Source organism: Pteropus alecto, unplaced genomic scaffold, assembly GCF_000325575.1.
Source record: "Pteropus alecto unplaced genomic scaffold, ASM32557v1 scaffold155, whole genome shotgun sequence".
Classification (NCBI taxonomy): Eukaryota; Metazoa; Chordata; class Mammalia; order Chiroptera; family Pteropodidae; genus Pteropus; species Pteropus alecto.
In genome coordinates this window covers 18,719,270-18,733,349 of record NW_006438113.1, presented here as the reverse complement: position 1 = coordinate 18,733,349, position 14,080 = coordinate 18,719,270, and the positions used below count along the sequence as shown (strand labels likewise).

The following is a 14,080-nucleotide window of genomic DNA, read 5'->3' as shown; positions in this document are numbered from 1 at the left end:
TGTGAACTTAAATGCCAAGTCACAACTTTCTTAAACCTTACTTTCTTTGACTATAGAAGTTGCTATATTTTCTCCCTATCTCATATTTCTTCTCCTTTCAGCCTTCCATTCCCCTATACTCTCTACACCTCTAATTATACTATGAAACACAAATATTAGACCTAAGAGGTCTTGTAAGGGGGCTGGGGGAGCAGGTGGGCGAATCAACAATGACACATGAAAGTCACATGGAAACTAATATTATGAGAAGCAAAACTTATGAGTAAGCAGAAGAAACCTGTCTGCAGAAAGGAGATTGAGGAAGGAGAAAGAAGGAATGTGTGACTTAAGTTTCTGACTTTCTAGTTTCTAATTCCATTCCAAATGAGGTTCAGTTGTAATTTTCCTGCTAAGCATGTCCATGACATTGACTGTTAAACCTTTAGAATAACCCACACCTTTTTTATTTAATCTGTTTTGTGGGTTTCTATTTCTGCTACCTATTCATTTGTAAATTAGACTTCTCAAAGACTTGTGGATTAAATAAATTAATATATCCTGAAGCATTACATAAAATTAAGAAAGTAAAATCAGTTTTCCTCATAAGGCTAACATAAGAATTAACTAAATAATGCACATGTGTTCTAGAAGTTGAACTTTACAAATGTAAAATAGTAACACACTGAGAAATAAAATTTTAACTGAGATTTTAAATATGGCGGTGCTTAAGTAAGAATTAGCACTTGGGCAAAAGGAATAAATAAATAATATCAACCTATTTTGATTGGCAGAAACTAGAAAATCTTTCTCAATGGTAACTAGTGATGGCTTAGAATTTTTGGAATCTTGTTGTCTACAAGTATAATTTCACATACTTTAAATTCATAACAGCAGGCACAAAAAATTGAAAAGAGACTGGCAGATTTTTCAGCATATGATCATAGCAGATTTGGGACCAGTAGGAACTATTGCAGACTGTGACTTATAAATGTTTTTAATCTGAATATTGCAGAACAGCTCATACTTGGGCCAAATTTCAGTCAAAATAACATGTTCCTGGACTCCATGGATATATTTTCAATATACCAAGTTTTGCAACCAATTTTTACAAATGATGAACTCTTTTTTTAATGGCAGCAGATATACATACCTGGTTTATGAAAACTTAATAAACATGTTTCATAACTAATTTTAAAATTATAGTGATATAAAACCAGGCACATGGGAGATAAAAGAAGTACTTAAACAGAATGCAAGGCAAAATTATCAAATATTAAAATGTGATGTACAAACTTAAAAAAACAAAAATACCCTACTTTTAAATAAGGAAGTACAATGACTGTTTTAGCTACTGGTTCCCCTTTTCTTATAGTCCATCTTACTTTTTAGGCTTCAGCTTGGCTCCACTATTGCAAGCTGTCACTTTTGACTAGAAATGGAATAAAGCCAAGTACTACACAATAGCAGTTTCCTGCTCTGGCCTCATCTCCTAGACCACCGCCAGGCCAATGCCTGCCCACAGATGCTGATCCTACCAAGCCAAAAATCCACTAGCAGTCAGTTCATAGCTATAGTTATGATCCTGTTATTTTTTACACTCATGGCATAGCGTATATCTTACAACTTCACAGTTCTCATAATTAATGACTTTATAGCAATAAAGCACCTCTAAATTTCAATCAAATGCTAATATGTAGGGAGAGTGACATGGAAAAGGGAGATGCATACAAAAAATCAGGAACTGAGAATGTGCTCAACTTCTGTCAAAATATAAATCAGAAATTGATATAGAAAAATACAGAATATAAAGCTCTCATTAAGTACTACTAATCCAAACAACCCCGTTATTCCAATTTTGCATAATTATAATTTGCATCTGGCACTGCCTAACTCAAGAGTTCTCTCTTTTGAGATAAACCTAGATTTATGTTGAATGTCTCTTATTCCTGAGACTAAAATAATTAGTCAGGGATTAATCTGATTAGGTAGGTTAATGTTGATCAGAAATGGTTGTACACCTTGAGCAAGTTCACAGAATTACGGCTCTAAGTGCTGGGAAGGAACTTCAAAGGTCACTTAGTCCGACTCTTATTCAATGCTTAGAGGACTTCTAAACCTGTAGCACTCACTCATTCACATGGCCTTTGCCCAAAGCCAAACAAAGAAAAACAATTTTGTAACTTGCTGAATATCATTTACACTTTTGGAAATAAAAGTTAACTATCAGCAGCAAACAGAGCTTATGAGTATCCCTGTGGGAAAAAAGGTGTGATTGTAAGAGAATAATACCACAATAGTGTTCTGCATCTTTTCTGATATCATTTTCTTAATAGTTTAAGAAGTCACCATGGAATCTTATCTAAATACACTTCATGAAAAGGGGGAGAGAAGATACACTTCTATAAAGCCATGTTCTGTTTTACACTGACCATAGCTTGTACCAACAGTGATAAAGTTTATCTAGCACCAGAAGCAAAAAAGAACGGTAAGAGCTCCAGAAGACAAATAAGACAGACTGTTAAAAGAAAGAGGCACAGGTGGTGGTAGAGAATGTCCAATGGTTGCATATGGCAGGAAAAGAGTTTAAATATATACCAAAAAGGTTTAAGATACCAACTACAAAAAGGAAAATTTAGAACATGTCTAAATAGCTTCCTTCTATTGAGCACAATTTCTATGTAGTAAGCTCTTTAATATCTCATTTTATTTATTCTTCCTAACAATTCTAAGGTAGACAGTATTATCTTATGGGTGAGGAAACCATTTATTTAGAATGCTTTAGGCTTTGTCAATGCCACACAGCTAACAAATAGCAAAACTAGGATTTGGAACCATCTCTGCACGAACTGACTTCAAAATTGATGCTCTTAAAAATTATGCTAGGCTGATTCCCTAAGACAAAAGACTTCAGTAAAGACACAATCAGTTAGCTGCTTCTGATATATTACAATAATCTGATGCCACCTGCTGTATAGAAAATTTTGTTACTCTTGCTTCAAAGTGTCTAATGAGTCACATGGCCTACAAGATCAAAGCCATTTAGTAACGTATTTAGCAATCTTTTTTCTTTTATCTGACCCCACAATATTTATTTATCTAGTATGATGTTTACTGTTCAAAATCAAACTCTCTTCTCTAGCTAGGCTGATATTCCACTGTCCCCTAAATCTACCTCCTCTCATCACCAATCCTGCTGTCCCTTCTTGCCAAATGTCTACCTTAGTCTCCCCCTATCTTCTACTTCCATCTCCATTCAAACGAATCTCATTCAAGTTATCTCTCTCCTTCAGAAGACTTCTTTCTTTGAATTCCTGAAGTCTTTACTATGCATTTTTTGACTCCTTCAATCAAGATATTTCAAAGAAATTGTTTTTCTTATATATACAAGTTCATGGCATGGATTAGAAACTCCTTTGAAAAAAAAAAAAAGGACTATGACTTATGCTTTTATTTACTTTTGAAAACCATTAAGTACCTAGCAGGATGATGTGAATGGGGAAACCACAGAATTTAAATAACTGTTAAATGAATGAAGTCAGTTGGGATGTTTCCAAGGCAAGACATTAAAATTTTTTAAGAGTAAGTTAAAGGGAAGTAGAGTCTAAGCATAAAATTTCCATTTAAAGTCTTCTTTCTGGGGGAAAATCAAGTGAGTCAACAGTCAGTGGAACACTAAGAGCTCTAAGCCCCTTCTTCTCTGCTCTAGGACTGTTTTTCCTATCACAAAATTGCATTTTTGGGGGTGCAGATGTGTTCCACTCCCACTTCCTAAGAGGAGATGTGCATCCAGTGTTTCATATAAATTTCTGTAAAACAGCTCTCTTAAGTTTAATCATCATTGCAAAGACAAAAACACAACAAAACAAAACAAAAAACCCTAACTTTTATCTTAAAAAAAAAACAACAGTTTGCTGGACAGTTTTGGGAAGTCAATTTATTTCCTTTTAGTAAAATTAATGGGGAAACAGTAATTTGATACAAGCAAGAAATCAAATCTGAGAAGAATTCTGGGACAGAAACAGTTACTTAACTATATTAATAAATTATGAACCAGGTCAAATTCCCATTTCCTCTATAGAAACGTTAGTTTAAAAATGCAGTGATATATCTGTTACTATATAAACTGAATAAGAGTAAATAAAGTCTTATCTCTACTAACCAAAACAATACTAACATTAAATTCTGTGTATTTTATTCTGTAAACTATTAGCAATATCATCATAGTACCTTGGGGAATAAATCTGCTTATAAACTGAATTACTACAAACAAGATTTTAAAACTTTTTGTCCATGGTTCACTTATGTCAAATGTTTAATTCAACAAAATATAATATTTGGCTGGTAACAACCAACCAACCAACTACAGTTAATTGTCCACCTGGCTGACAAAATTTCACCTCCCTCTCATTAACTCATCCTGGTTGTGAGGCAATTCCAAACTCCATAGGACAATAACAAAAATTTAGAAGGAAAAAATACATGGCTCTGTTACACTCCATTTCACTAAACTACTAGTAACTTATCCTAGGCAATCAATTGAGCTATTTTAATAAACCAGATGTGTTGAGCAGGAATAATCTTAGGGGGATTCTGAAACCACAGCCAATAAATTTATATAATCAACGATGGAAAAACTGTGGATCGAAATGGACTTGAAGTGGAAAAAGAACTTTCTCACTAAAGGACTACAAAAATGATAGATATACATATCTGACACAGTCCAGACACGACAATTACCTAAATAATGTGACTCTACTGTTCAATTCTTTTAGTCCAAGTACTAACAAAACACTCAAGTTTGCTCCACCCATTTCTTTTCCTTCAACCAGCAATTCACAGCACCACAGTATTATATCTAGTATTCAGTAAAGTAGTTCAATGTCTATATTCTGATGATAAACACTGTATTATTAATAGTCTTATCTCTAAACCTTTAACAGTTTTTTATGACCCAGAACTTCAAACAGAATCATTCCCTCAGGTCTGGGATGATTCTATTTTATTCTAGGAAAAATGTCTTACTACAATGAATTTTTAAAATAAATAAGATAAACAAAGTTTAATTTTGAACAAGCACATTCTGCTTCAAATCTCTAATGGTTTTAAACTAGTAGTATCCTTTGTATTATTCCTTAATTATCTTTAAAAGCAAAGAGGATTGTGACCCCTGGAAAATAGTGGACTAATAAGGTAGACCAAGCCAGGTGAATTTATTATTCATATATAATTTTCAGATAAAAATTAATTTCTTCTATATCCTCTATGAAGCAACCAACCTGAAAACTGCAGGTGTGCATGCCCAGCATACAAAATGCTTGACAAAATTTCAAAATCATGTTAAAAATTCAATGTTCATTTAATTATCAAACTGTTTTTATATAATCAGATCGAAACTTCAAATTTTAATTGGAAACTTTTTTTTATAACTTCTGTAATCACCCTCCAAAGGAAAGTAACAATACTAAAACAAATCACAACTCAAACAACAAAACACCCTTAAAACTATAAAAATCAGTTATTAGTTTTTTCCTTCTTCTTCCCAGCCAGCTAAAGTAGAATCTGCAGAGTTCCCTCCTACTTCTTCTCTCTTTTCCCCTCCCCCTTTACTTCAAAGAAAGTTAACTACAGCCAGGCTAGGATCAGGAAATCTAAAAGGAGGAAGCAGAAACTCATTTGTGTGCATAAGGAAGGAAAAAATAGAATTAACAATCCCATGATATGCTGCTTCAGTTACCTAATTAATATGCATTTATTATATTGTCTATAACATGTTGGTTTAATTCCTCTGTTCATTCAACTTTTGTTCAAAATATTGAAAGCTACAATCTATGATGGTTGCACCACAATCTCCCAACTAAATGTCACCTAAAAAACTGACTAGGTCAACTAACTTAATACATGCCATCTGGTAGTCAATGCATTGAAATCATTCAGAGAGATAAATGTAGGATTCAAACCAGTGACCTAAAAGTAAAAAGATCTGTATTAATCTTCGGTCATCTGTTTCCTAACCATTACCTTACAATATGTTATTCTGATATATTAAAAATAGGGCTGTGCAACTAGAAAAGAAATTAAAGGAAGCATATACTACTACAGAATAAAATGCTGAGAACTCAGGGAGAAAGATGATGGACGGGAATTCCCACTACAAAAACATTTAATTAGATTTGTGGCAAAGCATCATTTGTGAGGATCTTTAAAACAAAATTTATGTGTAGTCATCACTCTATACACAATGGCCATTTCCAAAGAAGGCGTTTTCCCATCTCACTTAAGAAGTCTAAAAAGAATAATTAACACCCAGTTTCAAACAAAATTGCCTCATTAAATTTAAAGAAGTGAGGAAAAAACAGGGACTATTTAAAAAACTTGTTCAATTTTTCCCCAAACCCCTCTGACTTGTATAGGGTTACCCTAAGGTTAAGATAAGTCAAGGGACTATTTACAAGATCTATGCCAGGAACAGCTGCCATGTTTAAGATGCCAAGGAATTTAATGTACTGTTTGGACAACTGGTTAGAGAAAAGCATTCTGGGATAAAGCTACTCTAATTACATGAACTCTAAAATTGTCTCTTTTACCTAGAATGTACCAGGAGCCTATCCTTCACATATATTTTTAATTCAGATTTGAATAAAACTAAATATAAAAATTAAAATACATACAAAAAGCTCTATTTGTGAACAGTCTATTACTTCTAAAATTCATAAGAAATTCTAAAGGTTTGTTGGGTCCTAAATCAAGTAATCTTAGTGTAATTCCTTCTGATTTCTTGTAACTGCAAATTTATGTTATCTGTGAAACACAAAATGTCAAGTGAGTCACTTTACCTCTGGAAGATATAGTATCCTTGTAGGTCAGAGGTCAATTTATCTATACTAGCAGAGCAATGTAAATAGCTTACTAACAAAGATAATCTTACAATTCACCAAATCAGATAAGACTTCAGCTCTTGTGCATTTATATTTAATAAAATAACATCAGAATCTAAAAGTTTAAGAATTAAAAAAAAGAAGCCTATAAAATGTTAGCACATTCTTTCAATCATTATAATTTTAATAAATGTGTTATAGAATATTAGGCCACCTGGCAAACGGGTATATTTTAAAAGTAATTTCTACATGATGATTTCACTTCTCTTAATCAAATCCAAGTTGCAACTTTCACAGTGCTGGCTAATCTGCAACTACAGATTTAAAACATTAAGAATTGGAAAGTTCCTTTGGTTTTTACCTAGATTCACCTAGCCTAATTCTCACTAAAAGACTGTTAGAAATGAAACAAATTATAGTAAGGCATATAGTAGGCTAAGTGACACTCACAGTTAAAAACAAAACAAAATAATACCCAAAGGAAAAGCTCTAATATCTCCACTATTAATTAGGACTTGCTATAAATTTTTTTAGCTACAAAGAGAAAAAGCTAACACTACAAAAATGAGGCAATTTAATGAAATAAGAAAAATAATGTGAAAAGACAAAAGCACATCTATGTAGACTTCAAAATAGGAAGGAAGTGACATCTAAGTGAGGGAACTATCTCATTTTAGTGGATCTAACAGAAGAGGCAAATAACTAATTCCCTAAGTGTTATAACTCCATACACAACAAATCACTACTAATTAACTCAAGCTCCTGATCTTTCCATAGATACGATGCTCTACATTTTATTTTTTAAAAACAGTAACTATTCTGAAATGAATCAGTACTACTGTTGGCTCCATTAAAAAAAAGTCAAACTAGTTCACTCATCCTTTCTTTTGATGCAATTACTATATTTTTTTAAGCAGTTACGTAAAAAGAAACCTATAAAATATACAAATTTATTTAAAAATTTAGCTACTTTTGATATGAGTTTCTTCACATTATTTAAATCTAAAAGCCTACTAGAAAATGTTTTTCCAATTAAGTATGTTTGTATTTTAATTTCAAGAACTAGGAACAATTTCAAGAACTCAGAAACTGAACTATTCAATTAATGACAATCTAAATGAATGTGCTAACTTAAAAAGAAAATGAATTACGATTATGCTAAATTGATATGTATGAATATAGTAAACATTACCCTCATTACATTAATTCACCCAATTTTTAACCGTTAGAGCTGAAGACAAAGATAATTTATACTAATATCTAACCAGTTATTTTGTAACAATCAACATAATTAAGAATGGCAGGGACTTTATTTTGCTTCTTATGTATTCCCAATGACAGAATGCTTGACTCATAGTAATGCTCATCAATATATAATGGCTGAATAAGTGAATCATTTACCCTATAATCTAAATTTATTGAATGCACTGGGTTCCTTGCACACCTATATGTTAGCCAGGATCAAATTATTTAAAAGAATATCTGAATATCAGTAAAGTTTAATGAATAGTTAACTTTTAAGAACAATCTAAAATTTCTTACCTGGTAGGGCTGAAAGGCACTATCTTCAGTTAAAAAATCCAGTTGTTTATCTACAAGGAATTCTACCGCAGTGATTGAACTGGGTATACTTTTTTCAACCAGGGGTTTGAAAGTCTGGTAAAAGAGAGAAAAAAATTTCTAATGGTTATTTTCTGGATTTTATCCTCAAAATGTGAAGGGGTATGTATAAATACAATATATTACTGTCATTATCATAATGGCTTTAGAATACCATTTAATATTAGTTTTCATATTAAAACCTAGGGTAATGCTTTTATCCATACAATATGTTTTCTATTTATTAAAAAGGAATGAAATATATTGATAAAGGATAAAAAAATTCTAATATATCAGTTGTTTGTTTAAAAAAATATAATCAAGTATACATGTGTATAAAATTTTCTGCCAAGATTCAAAAAGGAGAAATTGCTTCTGAAAAAGTAAACTGGGTAGAACATATTTACCCTAACTCTTATATTAAAAAAACTATAAGTATTATTCTTTATAAAATAGAGAAGTTACAGTTTACATGTATAGTTTTTTCCTAGCTCATTCACATCAAGGATTTTAAATGATCAGGATGCATCTGGTCTTTTAACTCCACCCCGTGTACAACCCACCCCCGCCCTGTCCCTGCCCCAAGCACAAATAAAAATCCAGCTGCTTCGGTAAGTGCGGCATGGGGGAGGGGAACAGGAAAAGAAGAGGGAAATTAAGAATATTACACAAAACCCACCTAGCGGTATGGTCTTTGCAGATCTCTACTACTCAAAAAAAAAAAAAAAGCGAGGGGGGTGGTGTTTAAATCCATGTTCATTTGATTATTTTAAAGACATATCTTTTATTTTACTTAAAGGATTTTACTCATACCCTGAAGTGGGGGAAGGAGCGAGGTAGGCAGGATAGGAAGAGGAAGGAAATAATGGTATTATGTATGCATTTTTAAAATGACTATCACACTCACTTTCAAAGTAAAAGCAGCTTGACTATAAACCAAGTGTCTCACATCTATGGTAGTTATAAAACTTAAAAATTAAAACTAAATTCCACCATCTTAAAAATATAGTGGCTTTGCTATAAAAAAATCTAATTTTGGAAAACAGAATTAACAACCAACTCAGTTTCTAAATTACTTGTATCACATGGAGAAATCTTTCTTGCTACAAGGAACTTGTGTGACGGTTTGGATGTAAACCAAAGCTTTTGGCATAGACAGTAAAAATCCCCAGGAGATCCAAAAGCCATTGTGTTTTCCCTTTTCTTATTATGTCTTAAATCTAACATCTTGCTAATCATAATAAACACTTTGAGGAAAAACTTCTCAAGATCTTTAGTTTAGAGTGACTCTTATGCAGTTAATTTCTATATTTATGAAAGTCCTTGTAAAGTTTTCAATTTGTTCACTGAGGAGTCTATAACAAATATGTAAAATTCAAAACATAAAATAATAAGCATTTTAAGCATGCCTTATTTCTATACTATCCACACTGTGAACTTATAAATCAGTAATATCCTCTATCCCAAATTAAAACATGAAAAAAATTCTTACATTCCTACTTATTTTCAGTATTTATGATTAGAAAATCAAATCACCGTTAAGATCTTCCCTCCCATGTCCTAGGGCTAACTTTTACGTTAACTGTACTACTAAGTATCAGAAGAATTTGAAAGGAGGGAGGATTAGAAATTACATTTTTAAAACAGATGTTTCCCTATTATATAGCTATCTCCTGCTACTGTTGCCAGCTAGCATTCTCATTTACCAAGACTAAATTCCTAAAATTATAATTTCATAAAATCTGATTCATAATTTCACCTAAGAAATGACTAAAGTTTGTAACCCAAGAGCATTTACTTTATTTAGACTCTAAAATGTCTACCAGTATGTGATCGATTGACATGAAATATGTAACATTTCCATATTTATATCTTTGTTTAGTTTTTAGTCAACAAGAAAACACTGGCACCTTCTGGAGAACTTTAAATCCTTGAATTTTATTAAATGCTCTATATTTATTTTCAAACAGTATCATGTCAGGTCAACTCCTGAAGGTTAACAAAAAAGTCCACAAAAGGTTATTATTTAAATAACTAAAGATACAATTCAATTAAGTAGGATTTTTTAAAAAAGTAAACTTCTCCATCTGAGTGCTTCTTTCTTACGCAAATAATACAGGTGGTTTGCATTTCCTATGAGACCTAGTCATTTTATAATATGAAAAACATTCTTGTGAAGAGAATCTTACAGAACTGTTTTTAAGGCAGGTCAGTTTCTAAGGGTAATTTCAATTCGCCAACTTATAATTTAAATTACTGAGTTAAGGAAAAAAAGTTTAGTTTCTAGGTTAAAATAAAAAAGAATTTCTTATTTTAAGATACCTAATTGAAAGTCATTGGTAGAATTCAGCTACTAGAAATGTTAAAAGCCTAGTTTTATAATGTTCTATTTCTGATACATGAATACTTACAATCACGTACAAATGGAGGTCAAAAGTATGCCATGCTTCTTAAATAGCAAATAGGGCCACAACTTGCAAATTTTAAATGCACGATTATATTCAAACTACAAATATTTTCCCACTAAGGGCTGATATTTTTAAATATATATTGTTAAAGAAATATTTCAATACATAGTAAATGAGCAACCCTGAAAATGTGACTATTCCTACTTTATGAAAAAATTAAAGACAATATAAAGTTAAGTAGTTAAAATACTGATTTTTTTTACAGTGGCAAATCAAAGATGTAAGTTATTAATTTTTGTATCCGTCAGACACATTTCAAAAACATTATTAGCTTAAAAACAAAACAAATATTTAGATAAAAGCAAATGGATCCTACAGCTTTTAAGATGAATCTGTAAATATTTCATGGGCCTGGGTGCACTGGAATGTAAAGAAACTAGAACTCATGCATAACTAAGTAATTCAAGACTCTAAAGATATACCATTCTATGAGGAACTTCCACAGCCTGAGGGGAAGCAAGGAGCTACCAATCTGAAAGTCACAGTAGAATATGGCCTTAATCACAAAGACTATTATTCCAATTCTGAAAACCGCCTCTGAAAATCCAAATGTAAACTATTAATTTAAAATTGAATATTCGAAGTTGAAACAACACTTTTTCAATTTTATTGATGAATTAAGAGTTCTTCGAGTTTCTTTTGTCTGTTAGCCATACTTTAAAAATAATCTAAAGCTGAAATAAGCAACTTAGCTGAGAGCCTGCATTTCTAGTAGGGCCTACCACGCTATAGGAAGAATGCTTAGAACAACTGTATCCTGTTTGGGGCTCCATGCTGCACCACATTCCATTCACATGAGGAAGAGGCGAACAGATGAGCCCTCCTCAGAAAAACATTTTTAAAATAAATCAGCTACAGCTCTCAAACATAACTCAGCTGCTCAAACAAACCATGTTAAAGCTCACCATTAAACTGAAACTTCATGAAGTTTACGTCTGCAGTGTGAGTTTCTAACAATCTCTGGTTAACATTTAACAATTTCTTTTCCCAGAAAAAAAATCAGGCTTATTAATTACAAAAATCTGATATAAATCTCACAAAGGAAAATACTGAAGCAGAAAACAATCTATGCAACATTTTCGAAGTCAAGGTTTATAGTCTACCCTTCCCTTCCCCCAAAAGGACTGGAGTGACTTGAAAGAACAAAGTCCAAATTCCCACCCAAGCAGGTCTATTGAAAAACACGATACTGTTAGAAAACAAGTTGGGGGTGGGGATGGGAATATACCACACACACACAAAAAAACTCAGAAAACAAATACCCCACTCACTTAAAACATTATATTCTAAAAACCCTAATCTGAAACATTCCTACTGTAATACTTTAAACAAACTTTGGCTTTTAAATTTATTTGTTAGTGTTATGAAATTACCACACAATAAACCTTTCTAAACAAAATTGTTAAAAATTCTTAAAACTAAGAACACTAAAGCTAGATCTATAAAAGGCAGTGACCTTAATTCCTAAGACTGAGAAGCAAAACCAAATGTAAATTAAGACAAAAGAAAAAGGAAGCAGAAAAATACAAACCGTACTTTGTTCTTGAGAATTTTAAAGTATCTTTAAATCTCAGAAATCCACGATTGGGCTTTAAAGGTCAAGAAGTATAGCTGACATTTCCATTTTGTTCTTGAGCACTATTTTTTATCTAACCTAAATACTATTTTAGTCTTCAAAAAAATCACAGTCAAATGGCTCTCAAACCAAGCATTTTTGAGATCACTTGCAGCGTCGTCATTGTATCGGAAGAAAAGCCAAGACCACAGAACGAAGCTGAGGCTGTAACCTAACAAGTCTCCGATGAGCAAATGACGATTTTCTGTCTGCTCCGGCTCAACCCTGGCAGTGATGAGGATTACAACTCGCTCTTTGTCATCAGCAGTGTGGTGTTAACGACTAAGAAATCCTGCAGCTGAAGCACTACTGCATCCTCCGATCTGGGTCAGGATCATTTCTCCCGAGGTCGCTTACATAACCAGTAAGATACTCCAAATAGAGGGAACAGCCATCCATCAGCTGGAGAAAGCCTTTCACACTGTACTCTGTCTGTGTGGAAACACACTGCAGTAGCTTCCAACAGTGCAGACACCCAAATGAGAACGACTACTTGGCTTAGGGCACACTGAGAGAAGGGAAGAGGCGGTGCTCTGTAAACTGTAACTAATCCCCGTCACAGGTGCTGATGGAGTCACTTCCAGCACGAGTCACATTACTGGTGATTACTCATTTGGCTGCGGCCATAGAGACTGGCTCATAATTTTAACAACAGACAAAGACAGACTAGTGGCGAGACTGAGAGCTCAAGTTTACTGTCTCCTTCATAAAGCAAATTCAAATACAAAGTTTTTGCTTTCCAGATATACCAAGGTGAGAAAGTATGGAAAAAAAATAATATACAAATATCTTTCAAGTTGGCAAAAATGAAGCATAACTTTAAACCATCAAAAATACTTTCAGTGTGTTTTCAAGTAAAGGATTTACATTCAGTATTATCATTTCTCCTTAAAAATATACTGACAGAAACCACCTCAGGAAAAGAAGTTTAAGACATTTTTGTGAGCAACAGTCTAAGTGAAATCAAATGACATAACCAACAATCTCAGAGGCACTTTACTCAAAAGAAAAAAGCAAAGTGGTAATATTATTTCTAGCAGACTTTAAAAAATACTCCTGAAACATTTTTATTCTTTATAAAAACAATATATTGTTCGCAGTTATAAAAGCTGATAATTTAAAAGGATAAAATATATTTTTCTGATGTGTTAATTAATATGTGCTCTTAATTTCTTTTAAACTGGAGTTCTTGTCCAGTATGGTAGCCACTAGCCACACATGGCTACTGAGCACCTAAAATGTGATTAATCTGAATTGAGATGTATGCTATATATACAATACACAATGAATATGAAAAAAAGATTGTCATACCTGCAGGTGCAAGAAAACATTCACCTAACTTTTAAACGATGTATGTGAATGATTTTGTTATTATAAATTAGCTCAATGTAGATATCGCAATTTCAAGAAATCCAAAGCTTCACATTGAATTTTTTATACCACATATACAACCAATTCATCAAATCATGTTAATAAAAAAACCTGCAGCCAGCAGCGAACACCCTGTATATTTATATCTATTCCAGATATATCAGTTTCATTTC

The 14,080-nt window shown here is 32.6% G+C and overlaps 1 protein-coding gene across 9 annotated transcripts in view; it reads right to left on the bottom strand.

Moving 5' to 3' along the window:
- Positions 1-14,080, bottom strand: part of JMJD1C (jumonji domain containing 1C) — a 302,235-nt gene that overhangs the window by 67,867 nt on the left and 220,288 nt on the right. For 4 of the 9 annotated variants that reach the window (XM_025049371.1, XM_025049373.1, XM_025049365.1 and 1 more), the window contains exon 3: positions 8,397-8,510. The exons of 1 other annotated variant lie outside the window; for it this stretch is intronic. Coding sequence is in view for 3 of the 8 variants with exons in the window: in XM_025049373.1 (XP_024905141.1) it covers positions 8,397-8,510 (114 nt within the window). In the remaining 5 variants the exon portion in view is untranslated. Of the gene's footprint in view, positions 1-8,396; positions 8,511-12,452; positions 13,064-14,080 lie in introns of those variants that run through there. 4 more of the 9 variants (XM_025049369.1, XM_025049370.1, XM_025049367.1 and 1 more) reach the window with 2 other exon arrangements.